The 24,733-nt window shown below is 50.6% G+C and overlaps 8 protein-coding genes across 8 annotated transcripts; 5 read left to right on the top strand and 3 right to left on the bottom strand.

Moving 5' to 3' along the window:
* Positions 1-264: 264 nt before the first annotated feature.
* On the top strand, positions 265-1,161 carry M431DRAFT_506454 (hypothetical protein; the record flags this gene model as incomplete). The annotated part of the gene is made up of 3 exons (XM_024918807.1): positions 265-711; positions 893-1,004; positions 1,086-1,161. A coding segment is annotated over exon 1 (187 nt), but the record flags the coding sequence as incomplete, so codon positions are not given.
* Positions 994-3,574, top strand: M431DRAFT_384808 (hypothetical protein). The gene is made up of 4 exons (XM_024914740.1): positions 994-1,229; positions 1,284-1,341; positions 1,411-3,020; positions 3,098-3,574. The coding sequence occupies exons 1-4, from the start codon at positions 1,116-1,118 to the stop codon at positions 3,269-3,271; spliced, it is 1,956 nt and encodes a 651-aa protein (XP_024776367.1). The 5' UTR covers positions 994-1,115; the 3' UTR covers positions 3,272-3,574.
* Positions 3,575-3,876: 302 nt separating this feature from the next.
* M431DRAFT_81936 (hypothetical protein) lies at positions 3,877-4,785 on the bottom strand (the record flags this gene model as incomplete). The annotated part of the gene is made up of 1 exon (XM_024923101.1): positions 3,877-4,785. One exon carries the CDS (start codon positions 4,783-4,785, stop codon positions 3,877-3,879), a length of 909 nt encoding a protein of 302 aa, XP_024776366.1.
* Positions 4,786-5,394: 609 nt separating this feature from the next.
* Positions 5,395-6,269, bottom strand: M431DRAFT_506452 (hypothetical protein). Its single transcript, XM_024918806.1, has one exon. It carries the CDS (start codon positions 6,242-6,244, stop codon positions 5,531-5,533), a length of 714 nt encoding a protein of 237 aa, XP_024776365.1. The 5' UTR covers positions 6,245-6,269; the 3' UTR covers positions 5,395-5,530.
* Positions 6,270-9,040: 2,771 nt separating this feature from the next.
* M431DRAFT_81888 (hypothetical protein) lies at positions 9,041-12,915 on the top strand (the record flags this gene model as incomplete). The annotated part of the gene is made up of 3 exons (XM_024923088.1): positions 9,041-10,523; positions 10,604-11,167; positions 11,243-12,915. The coding sequence occupies 3 exons, from the start codon at positions 9,041-9,043 to the stop codon at positions 12,913-12,915; spliced, it is 3,720 nt and encodes a 1,239-aa protein (XP_024776364.1).
* A 3,550-nt stretch (positions 12,916-16,465) lies between these two features.
* On the top strand, positions 16,466-17,690 carry M431DRAFT_493163 (hypothetical protein; the record flags this gene model as incomplete). The annotated part of the gene is made up of 2 exons (XM_024917080.1): positions 16,466-16,999; positions 17,094-17,690. The coding sequence occupies 2 exons, from the start codon at positions 16,466-16,468 to the stop codon at positions 17,688-17,690; spliced, it is 1,131 nt and encodes a 376-aa protein (XP_024776363.1).
* Positions 17,691-18,446: 756 nt separating this feature from the next.
* M431DRAFT_493162 (hypothetical protein) lies at positions 18,447-19,052 on the top strand (the record flags this gene model as incomplete). Its single annotated transcript, XM_024917079.1, has 1 exon — positions 18,447-19,052. One exon carries the CDS (start codon positions 18,447-18,449, stop codon positions 19,050-19,052), a length of 606 nt encoding a protein of 201 aa, XP_024776362.1.
* A 1,403-nt stretch (positions 19,053-20,455) lies between these two features.
* On the bottom strand, positions 20,456-21,727 carry M431DRAFT_480335 (hypothetical protein; the record flags this gene model as incomplete). The annotated part of the gene is made up of 3 exons (XM_024915855.1): positions 20,456-20,633; positions 20,837-21,417; positions 21,572-21,727. 3 exons carry the CDS (start codon positions 21,725-21,727, stop codon positions 20,456-20,458), a joined length of 915 nt encoding a protein of 304 aa, XP_024776361.1.
* Between the last annotated feature and the right edge of the window lie 3,006 nt (positions 21,728-24,733).

Here is a 24,733-nt window from a genome sequence, read left to right as displayed (position 1 = left end):
GTGCGGAAGGAAAGACGAAGCGCTGCCTTTTGGGGGTTGGAAGTTAATCCATTTGATATGTATGGACGGAAAATTGATGCGGCGCAGAGTCGACAAAAAGTTTGGCAACCTAGTCACCACCAGTCAAACGGCCGGCCAATTTTTTTGCAGATGCGCCCAAGGATTGCTCGGATAAGCCAGAAAAGTTGGTTGCAGAAGTGGGGTGCGTCAGAAGCGCATCCGATGTTCTGCCGGCTCATGCATACGCAGACGATAAGCAGCAAAACTCGATGAGGCTAGCGCGGCACTAGGCTTGTTTGGCGCGCAGACGTGCCTCTTTGATTTGCGAGGCAACTTCGAAATTTCAACTCCTGGCCGGGCTGCGTCTCTCCATCATCCTCACGCTCACCGTCGCGCCCCTTTGCATGACCGCCCGCGCGAGCAGTACAAAGCCGACGCCTGCCCTCTAGCCCTCGTTGCTTGTGCTTCTCTCCCCTCTGTCCCTCCCCTCTCCTCCCTGCCGACCCTCCCTGACGCGCCTTCTCATGCCTGTTGCAACGACCCCCTCTGCCTCGCCTCGTCCATCCACGCTCGTGAAGATGGAGGACAGGAAGAGACCCGCCATCAGCGGCGCCGAAGACCTGGCTCCTCCCAGCAAGAGGGTTGCCATCAATGGGTCCAAGGCCAAGGACGAAAACACGGACATGAAGGAAGATACCTGGATCGAAGTAAGTGTCGCATGATCCCACTGCCCCGTCCCATCCAACCCGCGAGGCGCCCCGACTTGCGGGATTGCGTCTCGCCACTGTCACAAACGCCTTGCCTTGCCATTTTCCGCACTCAACCTGCTCGCCCTGTCAGCTGCAGCCCTCGTTGGGGCCTCGTTGCTGGATGATAGTGCTCACCAAGCTAGTGATGTTGCTCATTGCTTAGCGAGAGCAGTCAGCGGCTTCTTTGCTTTCCACAAAAATATCTTCAATAATCCGCTCTGCATATCCTTCACCCTACCGCGCGCTGCGTCCACCGTGATTCTACCCACCTCGTCATTCCTATACACCGACTCTCGCGATATATAAGGGGCACATGGCGCTGACTAGGTATATCAGGCATATACAAAGGGAGCGATATATCGGCAAATGCAGGAGTACAGTCGTAAGGCGTCGACAGCCGAATCGCGTCTAGAAGAGCTACACAAACGATCCGTCCACCATGACGATCATTTGCGAATTATTGACGCTTGGTGGCGACAGGTATGCAATTCCGAGGACAATGTCTATTTCGCCGTTGGACTAACAATGGCATAGTGTTTAGAAGAACTCGAATTATTGGTTACGTCCAAAGTACCGACTGCGGAGCCTAGGGGTAAGCCTTATCGCTATATATGCATATTCCGTTCATTATATGTTCGAATTCTAACTCTTGAGGAATTAGATACTCCATACCTCACGGCCGTGAGCTTCAAAAACCTACATGATTTCCAAGCTCATCTACAGGAAAGGGGAAAGACGATCAAAGCCAAGGCCGAATCACTGCTCACCCAACTCGCAGCCCAGAGGGAAAATATTTCACCCAAGACAACTGAGCTAGAAAGCCAAATCGCCAGCCTTCTAGCGGCCCAGAAAGAATACCTCCTAAAGCTCGACCGATTGAGCGCAGACAAGGAACAAATGTCAGAGCAACTCAACGCCGCGACGCTTAGGTATTTCAAAGCCGAGAAGAAGCTCGACCGTGCCAAGAGCGCGCAAGTTCAGAGGCTAGAGCAGCAGGCATTTGCTAATGCTACACGGCCCGCGACTACGCCCACCGAGGGAGGATCAGAACCCAGTGAACCAAACGGCAGTGCAAACGAGCTGTTGGTGAAATATGAAGAGGCCACGGCGGCTGCGACGAAACAAAAGGAGCAACTGGAGGCGCTTCTCGCAGAGCTCAAAACCCTGCAAGAGGAAAACACAAGCCTGAAATCTCGGCGAGAAACTCTGTCAGACGAAGATTACATCCGCACAGATGTGTTTAAGCAATTCAAGAGTCAAAACGAGGACCTCATCAAGCGGATCAACACCTTGGAAGCCACCAACAAGCAATTGCGCGAGGAGGCGGAAAAGCTCCAAGCAGAGCGAACGGCATTCCGCACCCAGCTCGAGGCAGATATGAATCAGGTGGCACAGGACTATGAAGCCGATATTGCCGCGCGAGACCAGGACCTGACCCGCGTGCGGTCTGCTCGGGACGAGATACTCGCAGAAAACATGCAGCGCAGGGCGAATGCAGAGCAGGAACGGATCGCAATGGAGCACATCAAAGAGCTTGTAACAGCAAAAGAGGACAGAATATCTGCGCTAGAGTTGGAACTTGCTCGCTTGAAACCAGCAGGGGGTGAAGAAACTGGTGATGTGGCGGACGTGGACGATATTTCAGAGGAGGACCTGCGGCAAAGATACAAGAAGCTGAGGCAAGATTTCGACTCCATTAACCAAGAGCTACCGGCTATGGAGAAGGCGTACAAGAAGATGAAGGATCTTGCTCAGAAGAAGGTGCTTGATTTCACTGCCTTGGAGGAGAAGGTGGCGATCCTAATTGCTGAGAAGAGCAAAGCCGATCAAAAGTACTTTGCTGCCCGGAAGGATGCCGACACTCGAAACAGCGAGATTCGAACCCTAAGACATCAGAGCGGAAAATCAGCCGAACTGATTGCTCAGTTGAAAGACTTTGAATCTCAGACCCGAACTTTGCTGTCCAATCTGGAGAAACAATCGGCGGATTTGAGGCAGGCCAATGCGGCGCTGGTCGCCGAAAGCAAAAAGATCGAATCCAACAGCCTAGAGGCCGTGAGAAAGTCGGAATCTGTCACGAAGCAAGTGGGAGACTTGACCAACTTGGTCAAGTCCAAGGACGCATCCACGGCTGTTATCCGAGAGCGAAACGCAATGCAAGAGGTCGAAGTGGAGAAGCTCAAGGTTCGAATTGAGCATATGCAGAAGGACCGGGATAGCTGGAAGAATAAGGCGCTGAGCAACTCTTCAGAGGAAGAGGACATGCTACGGGTACGTTTAAAATTTGCGAATTTGCTCTTATTTTCTTTCCCCTATGATTTGCTCATTCTGACTCGTGAATTAAACAGACTATGGCCTTGTGTACGGTTTGCCGCACCAATTTCAAAAACACTGCGCTCAAGACTTGCGGCCACCTTTTCTGCAACAAATGTGTGGATGACCGCATAAGCAACCGTATGCGGAAGTGTCCTAGCTGCTCAAGGGCGTTTGACAAGATGGATGTCATGCAGGTTCACTTTTAAATCTGAGCCCACCAGCATCATTCCCTCTGAGATGAACCGATGAGCACCGTCATGTATCGTCCAGAAGTTGTATTCATTCGTTCCGTACTGTTTTATTCTGCATTGGTCTTTTTGCATTTGGATCTACGGGGGGAACGACTAGAGGATTATCACGAGCTCTTTCACTGTGTTAACTGGCGCAAGAGGGTGTTTGCTAGCGGTTGGATCCGCGGCCGAGGCTGTTTTTGTTACCAATTTGCTTGTTTGTTTTCCTTTTTCTCTTTATTGTTTCTCTCTTTCCTTTGTTCCGGGAAAGGTTATAGGGGTAGGCGTGGTTGGACAATGTGGCACAAGTGTACGTTTTAACGAGCAAGAAGGATATGGGAAATGCTTCCACCAATGTACATAATATGAAACATGATAGGCAGATGCTAGCCCACTGCCCAAGAGAGCTCTATGGGGAGCGAGGTCGGGTTGGATAAGAGAAAAGCCGAAACTCGGCGCCATTCTGACCCTTATGTTAATTTTATTTGTTCCTTATTTTTTCCTTCATCTCGTGACTACTAGATACTATGCTGGCACTTGGTGCCTCACTAGACTCAACCCTGACATTACATATGACCATCTTATCTGCGCCGTGTCGAACCGAAACCTGTGCTTTCGTATCTGGACGAGTTTGAACTGGAACTCGAGCCAGAGCCAAATGACGAGGGCTGTGACCCAGAAGGCCCAGCACCCCATCCACGTGTGGGATATCTCTCTTCCCGCCGGTTGTTTCGATTTCCCGCCATGTAGCCAGCGGCTGCTCCTCCAGCAAGCCCGCTCCAAAATCCGGGTCTCCATCCTTGCTGGGTCTCATCAGGTTTCGTGCCTGGATAAGGTGGTGGTGGATCGTTTCCTGGACCCCAACCAGGACCCCAACCGCCGCCGCCGCCACCGCCGCCTCCTCCGCCATAACCTCTTCCTCCTGGACGTCTCTGATCTGGGTTGGTCCCATTACGCCATGCTGAGTAGATGATCCAGCCGAGGACCGCGAAGAAGATGACTGCAAATGCCCAAGCGCCTAGATCCGTTCCTCCTTCGCCGTCACTGAACCAGCGGCCATTCGGATTAGCCACGTCCGGATACCGCTGTTCGCCCTTGTCGGTGAGTATCAACCTGTACTCGACGCCACAGCTGCCCTTCAATACATAAGGATCATCAGAAGAAGCGTAGCCTTCGCAGATGACATCTGTGCTGCCTAGCTTGAACTCCTCAGGTAAGGAAGCGCTGCAGCTCCATTCGATGTCTTCGGTGCCGTATGAGGAGCCCTGGTTTGTGCAGCGCATGACGTCGATTTGGAAGAGGTCGCAGACGGCCTTTGAGGAGATGCATTTGAGCTGGGGCACGGGGGCGACGCGGCGGGAGGCGGTTTTTGCGCCATTGCCGCGGAGGGTGAGGGTGCGGACTTCGGAGAGGAGGATTGCGTTTTTAGGGCGGGCGGCGAGGGAGAGGAAGGGGAGGGTGAGTGCGAGAAGGAGAGTTTCGAGGAGCATTTTGATGGAGATTGTTTGGTGATGAGCTTTGATGTAGGTGAATTTGGTTGGATGTATATCAGAGGAGAAGCTCAGGGCTTCACAGCTCCATGACGCAATGCGTGTGTAGCTGAAATGGAAGCTGTCCTGGGATAATGGCCAGAGAAAGAGGTTGAGTTGATGGCAAAGGATCAACTATACACTTTTGTGGTTGAATATGCGCATGAGAGAAGCTCACGCTATGAAAGAGGACACATGTCCTGATGCTTGTGAGTGGTTCGCAAAGTGGTGGCGAAGGTGCCTAGAGTCTCTTAGTTGGAAAGAATGAATGAATTGGGTAGTGAGCTGGAAGGTTGCTGTGCTGCTGCCTCTGATTGGTGGCCTGACCGAGCTGGTGCTGCTGCCTTGGGAGTTGGGCTCGGTGAGCCAACAGTACAGGAGCTACCCTGTAACAAGCGACTTGACATTAATTTTTTCTGATATACAAGACTTTGAGCGAGGGCCCGGCAATTACTTACCTAGTATAGATTAGGCGGTGAATAGTATAGAATATGTGTGTCTCCCTAAAATATTAGTGGGTAGGTACTAAGGTGAGAGGATCAAATAGAGCCAAAGGGATTTGAGACTTACAAGATGTAGATCTAGGTACTGAGAGCTAAAGCTGTATATTGAAACTGCCGAACTATGGCACACTACATAACAATCAGACTACTGACTTGATGAACACTCCGCAATACCTCATGTAATTTCACTGTCCTCTGTGTATTTAAAAAATGTTGAGACTTCCAATCATCTTCTGTCCCTCTCGTCGGTGAAGCAAGGGAATGAGTGTCTTTGAACAGGCAGCATCATCAACCAGGAAATCCAGAAACAGCGGATCTACGTCTTCATAAACAGCCCGGCCGTCCTGCCCAACCTCATCCGGACTGATTTTCACCACAAAAACATCTCCAAAATAACGGTAGGGGGAGTGAGCATCTTCCTCAATCCAACGAGGGACGAATTTGTTGACTGGCAGATCGTCGACTGCAAAAGAACAGAAGACGTAATAGGTCCCCAGACAGTAATGATAAGTGTTATGTTGTTGTACAAAGAAGCGCTGCTGAGGAAGAAGATATCGTTGCCGGAGATGAAGTATCTGCTCGCGACTAAGGCGTTGTGACATACAAAGAAGGCTTTTGAAGTCATCCGTTTGCATGCAATGCTGCGAGAGCGGGACACAACCATCTTTCTGTAGGTGAAATCTATGGAGGTCACGTAATCGCCATGCTTGTTCCGACATCCAATAGGAGCGCAGGTCAGGAACGTGGAGGAGGAAGCTGTCTGGAGCTGAGGAGTCACTTATTGTGGTAAGCGGGAGGAGGTGGGCGGGAGTGCCGTCGGCTGGGATCCTGGCACCAACAATGGTAACGGGTGGGTAACTTTGTATTACTGGCTCTTCTTCTTTCCAGCCTAAGAATGACCACATTGAGGCGAACATTGTAGAAGCTGACCCAAGATGGGCATGAAGATGGTAATGACGAGAGAAGAATCGCTCTGGTGCGGTCTGAATTCGGTTGGGCAATATAAGGCTTTGATGAGCCGGGAGGCCTACAAGCAGCTCGCCGCCATATTTGCGTGGTATTTACCTAGTCTCATCTGTACCTAATGGTTCCCTCTCTCTTTCATCCAATCTCAATCTTAGACAATTATTTGCCGTAGAATTAAAGCATTACATCTTGCTGTCTAAGTAGGGATTGTAGATGATTGAGACAGACCAAGACTGTACATACATGTAGTTGATATCAACAGCCAGTGCGCGACGCACGGTACGGCCGTAATATGGCAAGGGATGCTCGAGTCAGCCGCGGGAGATATTAGTCGTAGTATTACGCGCTAAGGCAAGCTTAATTCAGATCTACCAAGGGAGAGAAGCCGGAAGCCGGCCAGAAGAAACAGCAGTAAAAAGTGCAGAAAATGAGCTGATTCTGAGAAGATGGTTGAAAAGAGGAAAAGGAACTCATAGACAAAGATGGAGAATGTCACATCTACAGTACACATGATCCTTTCACCATGGGCGTCCTTTGTCGTGGTCTGAGTCTGGCAACCCCGGCAGCAAAAGCGCGCCAAGGCAACGGCTGTCACTTGTCTGACTGTCCTTGTTTCTCAAAGAGGCAATACGTGGCGCTCCTTACGAAAGATTCATCTGCATCAGTAGCTGTGGGCTCATGCATGAAGAAAAAAAAATATGAAGGGTAACATGGCGTGGTTAGCTTCTGAAAAGTAGCCCAAGTGGGAAAGCAAACATAAAGGAAAAGAGCGGGAAACGGTCCAGTGAGCCGTACCCACGTCGCATGTCTCGGTCATCCGAGATGAGAGAGGCAAGGAGGAGCAGAATTAGAAGTGCATCAAGACAAACGGGCCAAGATCTCTACCGGTCATTAGCTTGAGCGGCAATCAACGGGGCTGGTTCCACGATAATCTTGATCTGTGATCTGTGGCTGCAGACAGCACACAAAGTCAGGATACCGGACAACGCTGATGATGAAGTACAGGATGTAGAATATGTGGGAACAATATTGTATGTGAATTGGCGGGCTTGACGTGGTCTTCTGAGATTGACCAATGCTTAGTCTCAACTACTATTCCGCATGTCTCAAAGCCAACCTTGTGAGTGGCAGTCGAGGCCATAGCGGATTCAAGAGCTCTCAGTGTCTTAGACAAAATGGCCGCCAAGCCGGAGGTAGCTTTGCGTACGGAGTACAAGCACTTCAATTGCGCTCGAAGGTATATCAACGTACAATCCTCTGATTCTTTCGACAGCGAAACTGCCACGTAGTGTGAAACAGCATCTCGTTTGCTATCATTCTCTTCGATGAATCACATAAGTAATAAGCAGCAAAGAGAATGTGGGTGTGGCATCATACCCATAACGGCCAACCACCTCAAAGTCAAGCACAGTGCGCATTTGCTAGGCTGGCGGGATGGAGGGCGGCACACTGCATGGGCTGTGCAAGTCTGTATGACTGGAATTTTACCATTCCTTTATCCCTGTCCAGAGAGTCCCAAGTCTCGAGTTCCCGCCAAACAAAGCAATGTAGCACCGCAGCTGGGCAACAAGGCAGCTCGGCCCATGGCGCGTCTCTTGAGTGCCTCTGTCTTTGTTAAGGAGCTACACTGGAAGTGAAGTCTTGGTACGCGTGCTCTCTCGAGGGGGCGTGTGTCTGTGCGGCGGCTCTTCCTCCCGACAGATGTTTCTTACAGCAGCACTGAAGGTATTACTGTACTACCTGCCCGTACTTTACCTCTAATGGAGGATCCCGAGGCTACAGGTATACTTGCAGCTTGTACACGGAGGGCTAGGTCGTCTGCAGCTCGTCTCTTGCTGGTTCTCTCCCCTTACATCCTACATTGCCATTCTGTTTTCTACATGCCCTGATCGTCGTTGGCTTGCCCGTGTCGCGCTACGGATAGCTTTGGTTCGAGGAACATCATTTACGAAAGAATTGACCGTCAACGATATCGACTAGACGACTGACTGCTGAACCAACACGGCGGTTATCGCCTTCTGGCGACCTCACTCTCATCAGCCATCATGGCTGCTGAAATACCTGAGAAGCCGGCCGGAGGAGGAACCTCGAAGCACTCCACGGGCCCTGGCGATGCCAACATTGTCAATGACTCGGCTGTCACAGAAACCACTCCTCCAAAGGCTGATTCTACTGATACCAACAATGCAGAGTCAGAGAAAACAGACGAACATGGACTGGTGGAGCCTGAGAAACCAGATCTGATGAAGGTAGATGCCGACAAAGCAGGAGAAGGTGGTTCAGAAAAGGAAGACCCCGAAAAATTAGGTGTTGAAAAATCGGATTTTGAGAAATCAGACCATGTGAAGGCCGATTCAGAGAAAGAAGACACTACGAAACCAAATATCGACAATATCGAAGGAGACTGTGATTCAGCAGATCCTGAGAAAGCCGACGTGGTGAAAGCAAATCTTGAAAAGTTAGATCATGAGGAAAAAGATCTTGAGAAAGCAGACCATGAGAAGTCAGACCCAGAAGCCAACGCGGAACCCGATGTCGACTCAAACGGAAAGAAGAAAAACAAGGCCAAAAAGGAAAAGAAGCAAAAGCCTCCCAAGGAACTAGAAATCAAAGAAGACCCCGAAGAACCGTTTCGACACCTGCCCGACAATGAAGCTGAAATTCTCAAGAAGCAAGCATTGACACCCGACTTGAAACATGGTGTTGCTGCCCTCTACCGATACACTACTGGTCTTGACATCTTCATCATGATCATTGCATCTGTCTGCTCCATTGCCAACGGCGCCGCTCTACCCCTCATGACTCTGCTATTTGGTGGCCTCCAAAAGACGTTTTCCGAGTTCACAGTAGGCCAGATCGACAAAGGCGAACTCAGCTCTCAGCTTTCCAAATATGTACTCTATTTTGTGTATCTCGCCATCGGCCAATTTGTCGTCACTTATATCGCCACGGTGGGATATATCTACGTGGGCGAGAACATTTCTACTAGAATCCGAGAGCATTATCTTGAAAGCTGTCTGCGTCAAAACATTGGCTTCTTCGACAAAATCGGCACTGGAGAAATTGTGACTCGTATTACCTCCGACACTAACACTATACAAGATGGAATCTCTGAAAAGGTGTCAATCACGATAGGAGCTATTTCGACCTTTGTGACCGCCTTTGTTATTGCCTTTGCCAACTATTGGAAACTTACGTTGATTCTTGCGAGCGTCATCATTGCTATCCTTCTCAATGGAGCCATGTTTTCTAGCTACATGCTTAAGAACGGCGCACAGTCCATCACATCTGCTGCCCTTGGTGGTGGTCTGGCGGACGAAGTCCTCAGCTCCGTGCGGACTGCCGTCGCTTTTGGAGCCCAAGACCGATTGTCCAAACAGTATGATGAACACCTGAAGAAGGCCGAGTATTTTGGCTTCAGGCTTAGATCCGCCGTTGGAGTCATGCTGGGCGGTATCATGTTTCTGCTTTACATGAGTTATGCTCTGGCTTTCTGGCAAGGCAGTGCTTTTGTCTTACGTGGCGAGCTCTCTCTCAATCAAGCTCTGATTGTCATGATGACTGTCATAATGGGTGCTTTCAACATGACTAGCATCGCACCCAACTTCCAAGCTTTTATCTCTGCTGTTAGCGCTGCATCCAAAATTTTCGATACTATTGACCGTGTTTCACCAATTAACTCAGCAAGTGAAGAGGGCGAGACTATTGACGAGGTTCAGGGTAACATTCGACTAGAGAATGTCAAACACATATACCCTTCACGTCCTGGCGCTGTTGTAATGGAGGATGTCACCCTTAACATTCCCGCAGGAAAGACGACCGCCTTGGTTGGAGCGTCTGGATCCGGCAAGAGCACCATCGTCGGCCTTATTGAGCGATTCTACAATCCCGTGGGAGGCACATTGTATCTTGATGGACACGACATCTCTAAACTGAACCTTCGTTGGCTTCGTCGCCAGATTTCGTTGGTTAGCCAAGAGCCTACGCTGTTCGGAACGTCGATTTTCGAGAATATTCGCTACGGCCTAGTTGGGACTGAGTTTGAAAAAGAAAGCGAGGAGAGACAGCGTGAGCTGGTCATTGCTGCCGCGAAGAAGTCCAATGCGCATGATTTCGTTTCTGCTCTCTCGGAGGGCTATGAAACTAATGTCGGCGACCGTGGCTTCCTTCTCTCGGGTGGACAGAAGCAACGTATTGCTATTGCACGCGCCATCGTTAGCGACCCGAAAAGTCCGTTTCAAGGCCAACCCGCTTCTTTATCCCGGTTTAGTTTGAATAATGATTGCTAATATGGCTCTATCTACGTGTAGTTCTCCTTCTTGATGAGGCAACATCAGCCTTGGATACGAAATCCGAGGGCATCGTGCAGGCTGCGCTGGAGGCTGCTTCGGCTGGTCGAACTACCATCATCATTGCTCATAGGCTCTCAACTATCAAGGATGCCCATAACATTGTTGTCATGTCTCAAGGCCGAATTATAGAGCAGGGAACCCACGAAGAGCTGGTAGAGAAAGGGGCCGCTTACCACAAGTTGGTAACTGCTCAGGATATCACCGCGACCCAAGGCCTTACCAGCGAAGAACAGGAACTTATCGATGAGCACCAGGAGGCGCTGATCAAGAGGCAATCAAAGATCGAAGACAGTGAAATATTTAGTGCCGAGGGTGGTAGTGAGAACAATCTCGTGCGGTCGCCGACGCAAAAGTCTGCCTCAAGCATTGCGCTGCGAGCTCGCATTGCAGATAAAGAGGCTAAATATAGTACCTGGGCTCTGATTGCGTTCATTGCCAAGTTTAACCGCAATGAATGGAAGCGCATGTCGGCCGGTCTCTTCTTTTCTATTCTCTGCGGTGGTGCCAGTCCCATCTCTGCTGGTAAGTCTCTTCTTCCCCATGACAACACATGACTGGTTATGAGTGCCTGCTAATCATTTCATCGAAACATTATAGTTTTCTTTTCCAAAGAGATTGTCACATTGACAAATGCTCTTCTCCCGAATGCCAATATTGATCATATTCGGCATGATGCGTACTTCTGGGCCGTCATGTTCATCGTATTGGCTGTTGGCATACTCATCAGCTACTCTGGCCAAGGAATTGCGTTTGCGTCATGCTCTGAGCATCTTATCCATCGCATTAGGGACCAATCTTTTAGGACCTTTCTTCGGCAGGATATCTCCTTCTTTGATAGAAAGGAGAACTCAGCAGGTATCTTGACGGCATTCTTATCAACTGAAGCCAACAATATTGGAGGTCTTAGTGGTTCTGCTTTGGGAACCATCCTGCTGACGCTATCTACTCTTTTCTCCTCGATGATAATGGGGTTAGCTCTTGGATGGAAGCTAGCACTTGTCTGTACGGCAACCATACCAGTCTTGTTGGCCTGTGGCTTCTTCCGCTTTTACTTGCTACTTAGGTTCCAGAGCAGGGCAAAAGATGCATACGCGGCGTCTGCCGCATATGCCTCCGAGGCCATCTCGTCTATTCGCACCGTTGCGTCACTTACTCGCGAGCAAGATATTATACACATGTATTGTGAAGACATTGCGTCTCAAAGACGCAAAGGTTTGAAGTCAGTGCTATCATCAAGCGCCCTCTATGGAGCCGCTCAAGGTGCATCATTTCTCTGCTTTGGACTTGGATTCTGGTATGGCGGTACTTTGCTCGCCACCAGAGAGTATGACTTATTCACCTTCTTCGTCTGCTTCATGGGCATCATCTACAGTGCGCAGGCGGCAGGAAGTATCTTTTCGCTTGCGCCTGATATGGGCAAAGCCCATGCCTCAGCCCTGGCGTTAAAGAAGCTCTTTGAACGGACACCAAAGATTGATGCCTGGTCAAAGGACGGCCAGCGCATAGCAGAGGGCAATATACATGGCACAGTGGAATTCCGTGATGTCCACTTTCGTTATCCGACCCGGCCAGATCAACCTGTCCTCCGAGGTCTTAACCTGACGATTAAGCCTGGCCAGTACGTCGCCTTGGTTGGCGCTTCTGGATGTGGCAAGAGCACAACTATTTCACTGCTAGAGCGATTCTACGACCCCTTGTCTGGTGGTGTCTTTGTTGATGGCCAGGATATTAGCAGCCTGAATGTTAGCAACTATCGATCCTTCGTTTCGCTTGTGAGCCAAGAGCCGGCACTCTACTCGGGCACAATCAAAGAAAACATTCTTATTGGCACGCCTGAGGAGGATATCTCAGAGGAGCGACTGGAATACGTCTGCCGTGAGGCTAACATCTATGACTTTATCATTTCACTCCCCGATGGTTTCAACACGTTTGTTGGCAGCAAGGGCGGCTTGCTCTCTGGCGGCCAGAAGCAGCGTATTGCTATTGCCCGGGCCTTGATTCGCAACCCTAAGATCCTGCTCCTGGATGAAGCCACGTCTGCCCTTGACTCCGAATCTGAATCTGTTGTCCAAGAGGCTCTGGATAAGGCTGCTGATGGGCGCACTACGATTGCGGTTGCGCACCGTCTGAGCACGATTCAGAAAGCAGACGTTATTTATGTGATTGACCAAGGCCGTGTTGCTGAGTCTGGAACCCACCAGGAACTGATGAGGAAGAATGGGCACTACGCTGAGCTGGTCAATCTGCAAAGCTTAGGAACGAGCTCGTAAACAGCAGTATTCCAACGAATGGTCTCTATCACGAATCTAGAAGTCTGGCGCAGAGCAGACTAGATACTAGGTAACATCTATTGGCATTTACTTTTGTTAGCGAGGCATTGGATGGGGCTACTTTTGGACATATATGCAAAGAAAAAAAAAACGACATAATCTTTTTTTGTTTTTGGATTGAATCTCTCATCAAGGCCCTGGAGGAGGAATGGAGGGCAGACGCACAGCATTCTTTTTTAAACTAGACTTGTATGGTATTTTTTCCAATTTTGTGTATTGAAACACGCCACTCCTACCTTTTACGCTCGTTTTTGAATTACCTTCTTTTTATGTCGAATGCTGCTTATTCAATTGATGCCAGGAGTAGATGGCTTAATGTGTCAGGTTCGATTGCATGGCGGTGGCGCTGTACTCTTAGAATACAGCAGTCCTCAAGTATTGACGCCAACATCGCAGTGCGTGATATCATGACCCTGCTAACCATGCGCAGCTGAATACAGAGCACGAAGCTAACGCGTCTTATTCCGGTGCCGACGGTGAAGATTGCGCGCCCGCCCGGTATGGAGCGTGCAGCTAGCTAGACAATTGCGTCGCACCAGAATCTATTTTACTCAGACACTTACGGCAACACGGGTATCTATATTGGAACTACATTTCAGGTGACGGTAGTTGGGGGAAAGCTAACGCCGTGTTACCGGCAGGACAGGCTGAAACCAGGTAGGTATTTGTCTGTTTTTTTAATGATTAGGTTTGTTGCCGAGAATCCGGAGCATTACGAATGCTTTTTATTTTTTTGCTCCGGATTTTATTGTTTGGCGAGCGAGCGAGCGAGACAGGGGGTTGCTGATGGGGGAATTATTGGAGGGTGATGAACCCTGGGGGCTGTGCGTGTTCCGGTTCTTTGGTGATGTTGATCGTAGCTGTTCTGAGATTGATGTGAATCAATGGTCGTGAGATAAATTGGTGGTATGGTAAGAACAGCTGTGTATTATACGAGCATCCCTACTAAATATCATCACTGCCATGCAAAGTATGTACGAGTACTGTAATCTTAGTGGGGGGAAAACCAAAAGGGGATGAAGAAGTGAGGCTTGCGGGAACCAATTGGTGGCGTTTTGGTGTGTGCGCGCCGTGTGTCTCTTCTTGTTTGGTATCTATTGTTCTTTTGTTCTGGACCCTTAACAAGCCACGTTGTACACCGAAACAGGTAAAGAGAGAGGGAGAGACAAAATTGGATGGATGTTGCTGACCTCAGACGGTGGGTGGTGTGATTAGTGGCAGCAGCAACAGGATTGTTACATAGGTAGCTTAGGGGATCAGTTCCAGGTTTAAATTTGACAGAGTTGGGTGATTTCTTGGTCTTTGGTTTTCGGTGCCTTGGCAGGGGAGCCGCGTGTGCGTTTTGTGCTGCGTTACGAGTACAAGGGCGAGAAAGCCGTTGCTGTGTTGGGCACGTTGTCAAACAATCTGAAGTTAGTATTATTCAATGGCGGAGATTTTGGAGCGCAAAAAGGGCCGGGATTCGGTGTTTGATGGGTAGGTGCCGGTGGTAATTCGTGGCCTGCAGTATCATTGTTACGTGTCGTATCTCACTTGCGTTCTGGACTGGATGGTATGGATCTTTTACTGCTAACCTAGGGACGGTGCTGCAGCGCGTGTACCGCAATTGGTCGTTTCTAGCCTCCTCCGGTCTACAAAAAGAGAAAAAAGGACGGGAAAAATCTGCAAAGTAATATCGCAAACCAAACCAAACCAGTTCTTGATCCCATCAGCGTCACCAAAAACGGTGGGTTGAGGCTTAGCGGGAGACTCGGCCGGTTTGTCGCTAGCTAGCCGGTGGCACGGCAAAGAGCCAAGCTTTCTGCATTGGCGCTATTGATTTGCAGAGCGACCTGATTCTAGAGCTAGAGCTTCCAGGGGGGGCCGCCGGTTTTGAGTGCTACCCTACCTCGCCTTACACGTGCCACCTGAAAGAATGGGAAGTCTGCAGTGCTACAGAAGTAGGTATATCGAAAGGCTTGATTGATGACAGCCAAAGATGCAACAGGTATCTCGGTGTATTATTGAATTGTGTATATGAGTAAACTTATTAATGAATGAACTTTAATAGCCTTATTATTGCATGAATAAACATTCGTCTGCTACCCATACAACTCGGTGACTCTTGCATCAGCAAATACAATTCATCCAATAGTACCGCCATGTGGCTTGCAGCCGGCTCGCTACGCTGTGGGATGCAATTAAACTCACCTGGCGCTATCAACGGCATCGCTCTCCCACTAGGCCAGGGGAGGCTCCTTCGCCTAGCAATGGTGCGCCTCTTTAGCTCTCCCGTTGGCCATTGTACTCGTGGCTGCTGAGAGAAAAATTAAGAAAAAAATGCAATCTAAAAAAAGAAGAACAGAGAGAGAAAAAACATTTCAACAAAGGTGGCCATGTAGTTCCAATCACGGGGCTCTGCACGCATCAACACCTCCAAATTGCACATCCCGTTGTAGATTAACAAGTTCAGCTGCTTCGCCAATGGCACGTCCCCAGCAGGCCAAGGCTCGTGCGGCCTTTTTCCTTTCAAGTATCCAAGTATTTTCCGCGTGCTTGCCTCCGTGCTTCTTGCCAATCGCAGCTGCATACCTTCCCCGTCTTTTGTCACAATGCCCGTGCCCACAGCCACTAGCTGCATGGGGCTTGTACCGATTCGTCCTGTGCGCACCGTCAATGGCGGGGCTCCTGCTCGAACAAGAGCGCCAAACGCACCACCAACTCGCGCTTGCCTCGCAGCTGGGGCCTCTGCAGCAGTCCCGCGTCCCTTCCCTATCTGCCACTCTGCTCCATGCTAGGTAGGCACTTGCGACCAAGGTTTAGTACTTCTACTCCGGGCCTTTTCTTTGCACATCTTTGCTCTTTTCATCCTTCGGTTGACCTTCCCTGTATCAACTTCAACTCCTTCCCTACCTTACTAGTAGTAATCTTGCCTTGGCCTCTCTTTGCCTACCACGGTAGGTGCTCTGGTGTCACTCGCCGTGCCGACAATCGCCTTGGAAAGCGTCTTTTTACTTGTTTCCCCTCTCTCGTTATTTTCTCCCCCCGAGATTAGATTCCCCGGCTCTTACATCGCGAGACGGATCAGACGGGGGGTGGTGGAGGGATCAAAGAGATCAGAACAGTCCTCGGCGGGAGAGGACGTTATTCGTTCAGGGGAACAAAGAGAGAGCAAACTAGGAGCGTCGCTACAGCCATTGAGAGAGCGGATTCGGGCATCGTCGTCGCCTCCAACCGCCTCTCCAGGACCGAATTGCCTGTGACCATCTATCACGAGAACGATCTCGATCATACGCGCCTTGCCTTTGTTCCTAGCCGAGTCATGCTCCTGATATCTCGATAAGCACTACAGTGTCCCGGGCATCCGTCACGAAATTTTAGCCAAGCCTCGACTACAACTTACTTGCGACGCCAGCTTCACCGAATATCCAGGGCATCACGATCTAAGACGACGAAAAGTGCTATTATTGCTTCGGGGGCTGTTATCAAACCACTTATCAAGGCTGTCACCATGCTCAACCCATCAATGGCTGCCTCTACGGGGCGATCCAAGGCCAAGATGCCCAGACTGCGATTGTACCAGATGCGCTTCACACTTTTCCTTGTCGTATGTCTTGCGACGACATTCGCATCTGCTGCCTCCGTACCACACCGCGCTTCGACCCGCGTTCCCACGTTATCAATCGATCTTAGCCAGCCTCCATCACCACCTTCCTCGGAGGAGATGATTAATGGATTCTCTAGCGGTGTTGGCGAGCACGAGCAGCTTCTCCGCGAGGCAAATGACGATGCCACGACTCCTGAGAAAGGCGAGAAGAGACGAAGGAGTGCACATGCTCCAGCCTCAACTACTACGGCGCTGTCGAAGCCAACCAGCAGTTCGTCATCGTCATCGTCATCGTCAGCCTTGCCCGTGCCATTCGACAACACACCGGCCTCCGCCTTCCAGAGCTCGGGCTCAACCGACTCCTGTTCTAACTTCATATCCGGCCTTCTCGCAAATCCCACGTTCAAGAGCTGCTACCCGCTCTCCATGATGCTACAGGTGAGTTTAGTATCTTTTATTGTGGCTCCATTTTGGGATACAGAAAATGGACATCACTTAGTCATGGTTCGATCTGCTAAAACAAGGATGTTAGACGTCGACAGGCCTCTTTCAAGCCGAAAAGTCGCTTCTCAGCATTGTCCGAGTGCTCGATGCAACCTGCCGAGCTGACTCGCTTTCTTGTGCTACGTTTCTCGACCAAGCCGCAACGAATCTCACTCAGAGCAACAATTGCAAGACCGAGATTGCGCAGAATCAGACTTTAGTCCTGCAAGCATACCACGGGCTGTTGGCCTACAAAACGGTGTATGCAGCGACTTGTCTCCAGGATCCGACCGAGAGCCAGTATTGCTTTGCCAACGCAGTCACCAACCTCAACACGCCCTCGGACGCTTACCTTTACTTTTTACCATACGGCTTGGCATTACCTGGCAGCTCAAACCCCTCTTGCAGCTGGTGCACTCAACAAACGATGGACATTTATTTTTCTGCATCTGCAGACCGCAGCCAAGCCATTTCTGGTGTCTACGTGGACGCAGCCCGCCAAGTGAACACTTTGTGCGGCCCAAATTATGTCAATGGCACTCTTCCGCCAGCCTCATCAGAAGCTCGCGCTCTACAACCAGCCATTTATACCATTACATTGGCAGTCCTATGTACCGCGTTTGCCACTCTCGTTTCAATTTCATAGATGGCTTCTCACCATACTCTGGGATGATATAAAATCCCATCAGATCCGACCCTATCGCCGCCATCATCCCTATTATATCAACAAACCTACCGCTTGGAATCGACTTATTCCACTTTAAACTTAATGTTTTCAACGATCTATATACCTACGACGAACAACGCCTAATTTTTTTACACATACAAACGATCTTGTCATCTATATCACTCCCAACTACTTGACCGTAATTACAAATAAAATGCACCACACTATGGCGTTTTATTTCCCTCTCCTTTACAATGCATTTTTTTCTGGGACGTGAGACATTACATATTTTTCTGGTTCTTTCAAAGGTTACTTATTTTGCATATGTGCATATACCTACCATTATATACACACTTCTAGGAGGAATACTGGCATTTCTGGGAATATCAATGCCCCGTTTATGGGCGGATGAGGAGGGCTTAAGGGCACCGGCTGGTGGAATATCCTGGGAAATGGGCCCAAAGCAAGATGGGTTGGCGGAATTCTTGTCATATAATAGCGAGTTTCTGTAAGTTTTATATATAAATGAGCCAAGATGAACATATAGGTCTCTTTGTGATGCATGACACGCAGCAGTAGTATCACCCTTCCAAGTAGATGATGGATAGCAAAGTATTCTTCACAATGAAAGAGAAGATAATGAAAAAGAACTTGGTATCGAGAAAGCCAAGAACGGTTTCGTTATTCGTATAATCAACTACAGTAAAAAAACATCATGTTGTTGGTGGATATATCATGAATAGGAGGCTATCCCAACAACAACTCCCCCCTGTCGTATATTCCAACTTTGGCCTCGCGTTCGCTCTTGGCCCGCCGGCGGAAAAAAGCTGCCCAACGCCGCCAGCAGCAAGCAATCTAACCAGGCCAACTCCTATTTTCTATTTCCGGGAACTCCATCAGCCAACTAGCCATGCGTCACCCATCAACAGTCACCAGTTCTCAGCAGCGAAGCCGGTTGCGCCAACTCCACAGACATACGCTCCATTGCCAAACAAGGCACCGCTATTCCAGAGCATCAAATGCCAAATGCAAAAGGTTAATGCCCAAAACGAGCAAATGGCTGGCAAAGAACTTGATCTGTCGGCCATGCCGCCGCACCGTTACGTCAGGGCGGGTAGCACGACACCCTCATTCATTGACAATTGTCTTGACAACCAGCCGCACCAGCCGCACCAATTTCGCCCTCGGCTAATATACTTTTTGGTCCAACGTAGCAATCGAGTTGACAGGTCATCATCTGGCGCGGACAACTGGCACAAAGCAAAGGCTATAACCGCTAACATGCAAGGAAAACTAGCCAGCCAGGCCTGGTCAAGTGAGGCGCCTCGTACGTTGCTGTGAGATAATAGTCTGGCACCCAGAGATGATTAAGACCCAATGAGCATAAACATGAGTCTAATACATGACAGCCTGCTCCCTCTTGGCCACGTTTGAATGTGGGCTTCAGGGCGGGGGACCCATGAACAAGCCAGCAGTTCCAATGCGGGTTGCGGCATCTCTCATGGGCCATGATTGGTGCTTTCGTTCCACTGTACATCTCATTTTGGCACTCGTATGCAAAATTGCCCGCTGGTGAGTCTTTTTTTTTTTTTTTTAGTGAGTCAATATGGGGGTGTCAAGTAAGAGGATATAACAACACAATCCGGAACCATGTTGTAATACCCTCATGCAGTTGAACAGAGACTCCAGCAATGCAATGATGCAGGTCAGACTTGAGACTCGTGACAATCCTCGGTGAGAAATGGCTGGTCGAATTAGTTCCTCATCGTGCCACGTACTCCATGTACAGTGAAAAAGGCTGGCACTTTGGATCCAAAGACGGTAAGGATAGAAGAAGAACAACAACTTGCGGGCGCCGTAAGCGTCTCTTCTACACACCCTGATTCAATTAGTACTGTCTTAAACCAAGCCGTCATCTTCGCATCCTAGCCTGACTTCTTAAGACCTGTGAGCTGCCAGGCCATGTTTAGTACCTTGACATCATCACCGAACGTTTCGCTGCTAAGAGGTGACGGGGGCGCCACTGGCGATCACAAGGGGAAGCACAAAGACCCTTGACTTGGGCTTCAAGCATTCTGAGACAGAACTACCTGGTAGCGGTTACTGTTGCAAGTACTCCGTAATCCGGGTCATGTCAACACACCGAAGAAGGGAGAAGGAGAACAAGGGCTATCAATATAGTATCAAGATAGCCTGCCAAGGACTTGATACTAAACTTAGAAGAAAAAGCTACCACATTGTCCATCGATGGCATCACTCGGCGCCAGACAAATCCTGCATAGACAGAAAGACTGACATCTATGCTTTGGCATGTCTACATGATCTTTTGCGTCATGCCAAACCGGCAGTGCCGCCGTAAGATCAATGCTAAGCTTCAGCTGGTCCACTTGGACTGTCAACTTGAACTAAAGGGTGTGAAGGGGGTAATATGGTGCTATCATTATCACACAGAGGCACGTGTGTGTGTGTGAGTGTGCGTGCGTGCGTGTGAGTGCATTCGTCCATAGGTGAGACATGGATGAGACAGGGAGGCACCGGGAAAATTTTCACGGAATGCACGAAGAAGAGACAGAGAAGAGACAGCAGCACGCCCGTGTGGCTCACATCTCGGAGGAGGGTGTGAGACCTGATAGCATTTTCTTCATACCCGTTCTGATTCGAGGTCAATGGTTCGAGTTGAAGGGGTTGACTGTCGTGGCAAGCTTCTCCGGTTAAGAAAACTCCACATCAAGGCAATCCCTGGCTCATAGCCTAAGGGCCTTGTCCTCGCCGGGGAAGACGGAAGGCGGGAAGCGGAAGGCGGGAGGATGCAACGAAGTCTTTCGGAACGAAGCTACCCAGCAAATCTCGGATGGCCAGGGGAGGCCGTATTGTGCGCCGTCGTACGTTCCCATTTGCAGGTCGAATCCGGATGGAGCACTACTGCATACTTGTACAGAGTGCATGTGTGAGAATGACGGGGATGACGAGCCAACCTGGATAAGCAAATCCACGGGCCCGGTTCTTGGCAACTAGAGTAAAAACCGCGAACGCTAATGAGAGAAAGTCGGAGAGGATGCCAGTCTGCCATGAAGCTACTCCGTACTACCACTACTAGCAGTAGTACTCGTGTTGGTAGCTTCGACCATTCCGACCAACGGCACGGGGTGCTGTCTCTAGCAAAGTCAAGATGTCCAAGACAAGTCCGGCCCAGCCTTGCAGGTCGGACCATTGTAGGAGAGTGTCTTGCTTGGCTAGTAGGTGGGAGGGATAAGGCAGCAGCCTGAAGGAAAAGGCGCCCTCGCTTGACCTTTCTAGTTGCGCTTGTACTGTACTCGTATGTACGGAGTACCATGGATGGTCCATAGCCGTGGTAGAGCGTGATAAGGTGACTGCTCACCTGCACAGGGACGTTGGTCTGGAGCCGCTTGACTTGACAAATCGCTTTGGCTTCACTCGCACTGGTACTCGTACCGGTACGAGCAACTTCACCCGCAGCGAGACAGACAGACGAGCGTCCGGGGGGTGCGGCTGACAAGCGAGAACAGGAGTCATGTTGGGATTGCATCGTGCGTGTGCCTGTATCGTGGCCAGCAGCACCCGCGGGAGCTAGTCCAGTAGCTAGCTTTGTAGTGGGCCAGAATAGAACATGACGGGACAGGAAGCGTTTACCTGGAGTAACGGAGCAAATTGGCCATTCCCAAAGAGCCTGGCGTTGTGATGCCGTCTAGACACGGGAAAGCATCGATCCAAGTGGTTCTCTCACGAACCCTCCGACTGGATGCTTCGTATTGAAGCTGGTTCCTGAGGCAGAGGCGTTAGATAAGCAGGATGGACCTAGGAAGGTCTAGGTAGGCACCTCCGGCACGACCCCGCCTTACCTTATTCTGTCTGCCCTTTCCCTTGGTCAAATCAGATGGCGGTGAGCGAACGGAGGTTGGTCCGATGGCGAGACGCAAGTGCCGGTGGCGGGCAATCTGGCTGAAAGGTACCCAGTACTTCCTGGTGGGTACACTGCGGGCACTAGGCGGGTTCATCCCCCCTCCAAGCAAGCAGACGGACGGTCAATCAATCGGCGATGATGGCATTGATTGATTTGCCTGTGGTAGGTTGGAGGTTGATATCAGAGGTACCGCTAGAACTGTGCTGAGTCCTAGGGCTGCTACCAGTCTATATGAAAGTATCTCCTTCATAGTGTACATGTAGCAGTTTCGTACAGACAGGTAGGTGCATGTGCTGTGTTCCTGGCAACTGCCCTGTACCGTAACGATGCCCAAGTGCTGGATATTGGCAGGCACAGCCGCGGCACGGAACCTGCCAGCTCTACGGAGGACAGTACGGACGATATCCGGTATACCCTGCCGTTGGTGTGTAGGATCCCAGGATCAATACCATGCATCGCATGGATCGCGTATTGACTTAGTACTCCTACAAGAGCACTACCCAAGGGACACCGTCGCCAAGTATTCCGTACTAATTGAACTTAGGAGGATGCTCAGGAGCACTCCAAATACATGTACGAGTACTGCAATTACACAAAGTCTGCTAGCGGCACCAGGACCCTTTCTTCCTAACCTACTACTAGGTAGGTAGGGACCTAGGATTAGCTGCCATGTTCTGGGTTAGCAGGCTCAGGTACGGCACGGTAGGAGCAGCATTAGCCCAAATTGGATCTCGCCCTTTCTCTCTGCACAGCTGAGGGTATTCATCGATGGGCACAGGTAGGAGCACTTGCTAATGATTGTGCACATGTCCTGTTGAGTACCTTCTTTTTCCACGGTACATTACTTTATGTTAGAGGTGCCTGGTAGGAGCAACATTGCCGCTGGGCAAGCGTGATTCGGTTGGCCCAGCACTGCAGGTGACGGATGATCCTCGAGAGCCCGAAGGGGGGAAAAGGAACAAAAAACAAAAAGTAAAAAACAAAGCAAAGAAAACGCCAATAGTTGCAAGGATCTTCCTCCAGAACCTCGAGGATTCGCCCAGCCCCCCCTCGCTTTTGCTTCCTCAACAAGTGACTTGCACCACGGCGAATTACCATGTGCGTGCGTCAACAAAAAATCCCCGTCGTGATGCTGATATGCGAGTGGTGTAAGGATAGCCAGAAGCGCCTTGGGCATGCTAACGCATCGCAGATGCTACTCTGGAGCAACTCTCGTACTGTACCCTTACAGGCACTGCCGTGGATCGCCTGAGGCCAGGGTCGCAGTACCGCTACTCGTACATGTGCTCGAACGGAGAGCGAACCCTCTCGGCGGCCGTCGTCTATGCCCTCGTTTCGCCGATCATACGGGCCGGCTGACCAGCTTCAATACTCCGTACTTGAGCTTGCTCCCAAGCTGGGCTGGCAGGGCAGCACAGACCACTCAGGCTGGAGGAGCACCAGCCAAAGGCTATCACGCTCCATCACACTGGTGGTCCAACCACAGAGTTCGGGATTCACATTCAAATCTTGGCCCCGAAAAAAAGAGAAAGAGTACAGAGTAGTGCTCCAGCCGTGCCGCCCGCCCCATGACTCGAAAGTCCTACGATTGCAGTACTCGTACTCATTCACTCACACACTCACACACACTTACGGTTGTACCAGGGCGCAAGTTGGCAAGGTAAGGTAGGGCGCGGCGCATCTTGCACGCCTCCGCCCCAACCCGACCTCTTGCTAGGCCCGACGGACTAGATCTCGATGGATCGAGGCCCATCATTCCGTGCTGCTGGTTGGCAGCAGCCACGTCGACTCATGTCCCAGTGCCCCAAGCACGGATATAACTCTCCTGCTCGGCACCAAGCGGTGCGGCGGCACGCGCCCTGCCGATGCCAATTTCCAGACGACTCAGAGCAACTTTTCTTCATCTTCTAGGTGCATGAGGCGGGCGAGCTGATCTGATCTGATCCTACAACGGTGCAGATGGATAGCCACCTACATCAGGGCAATTGCCAATATCCCGGTCTCCCTTGTGATGGGCCTGTCCGTCAGGTAATATCAGGCGACCCTTTGTGATCAAAGCCACTAACAGCCATCCTTGTTTCGCGCCTCGAGCTGCGACCTGGAGGTGCCAATGTCGGTCCAGCGTTGCAGCCATGGCTGGGCTGGGCTGGAATATGGGCAGGCCGCAGTTGCTACCCCGTTCCTGATGCCACCAGACGTCTTCAAAAGCAGAAACCTTTGCGGCGGCCACCGACTACCCGGTGCCACTTCTCCATTGCCTGACAGCACCACTTGGGTCTGGTCTGGTCGTGCCCATACTTGGTCCGTCCCGCACACGACGACATCAGAGCTCGCCTACTAGCGGAATGAATGCGCAAGACCGTACTGTAAGCCGCAGCGGCCCCAGCGATTCGGATTCATCCACCGCCACATCAACCATGCTGTGACATGGGGCATGTCTCCGCCCTGTAGGAAATAAGATCTGTCAGTTGTAACTTGCGCGCACCCCTGGCCAGCGCCAATTGACAACCCCCCGGCTGGACCGCTCGCGCAGTGGTCTCATTATTGTTTCTGCGGCGTGCCTGTGGAGTGCTCATGCGTTGGTTCCCTACAGCACTGGTGCTACCTCGAGCATGTATTACGGGTAGCGCAAGCAGAGAGGGATCAAGTGTCTCCTACGTGTATACCCGTACATGAATACATGATTGAGTACCCGATACAAGGCATTGGCAAAAACCTTCCGAGTGCGGACACTGGCTATCGCACTTCCTCTCATCTCCCAGCCTGACCCTCCTTGGCTTTTCTAGCATTTTGCCTACCACCTCTACCTCTACCTCTACCTCCTCTACTACTACTCATCCTGCCCGCCGTGGCTCTCGGCACGCCAACGCTTTCACTCGCGTTCCCGTGTCTCTTCTACCGCTCCTCCCCCACCCCGTCCTATTCTTGGTTTGCCTCTGTTCTTCCTTTGGAACTGGCCAAATAACCAGCGAATCTACATTGCCGAGCAACTAAGCTGCCGTCTCGCGTCACACCCACCCTCTTTTTGCTCTTTCAATCATCAAGGCTGGGGCTTGTTTGCTCTCCTACGTCGTACTTCCCCCGGTACTAACACCACCAG

Source organism: Trichoderma harzianum, assembly GCF_003025095.1.
Source record: "Trichoderma harzianum CBS 226.95 unplaced genomic scaffold M431scaffold_4, whole genome shotgun sequence".
Lineage (NCBI taxonomy): Eukaryota > Fungi > Ascomycota > Sordariomycetes > Hypocreales > Hypocreaceae > Trichoderma > Trichoderma harzianum.
Note: the sequence above shows the minus strand (reverse complement) of the source record. Positions and strands in the feature narration are given on the sequence as shown.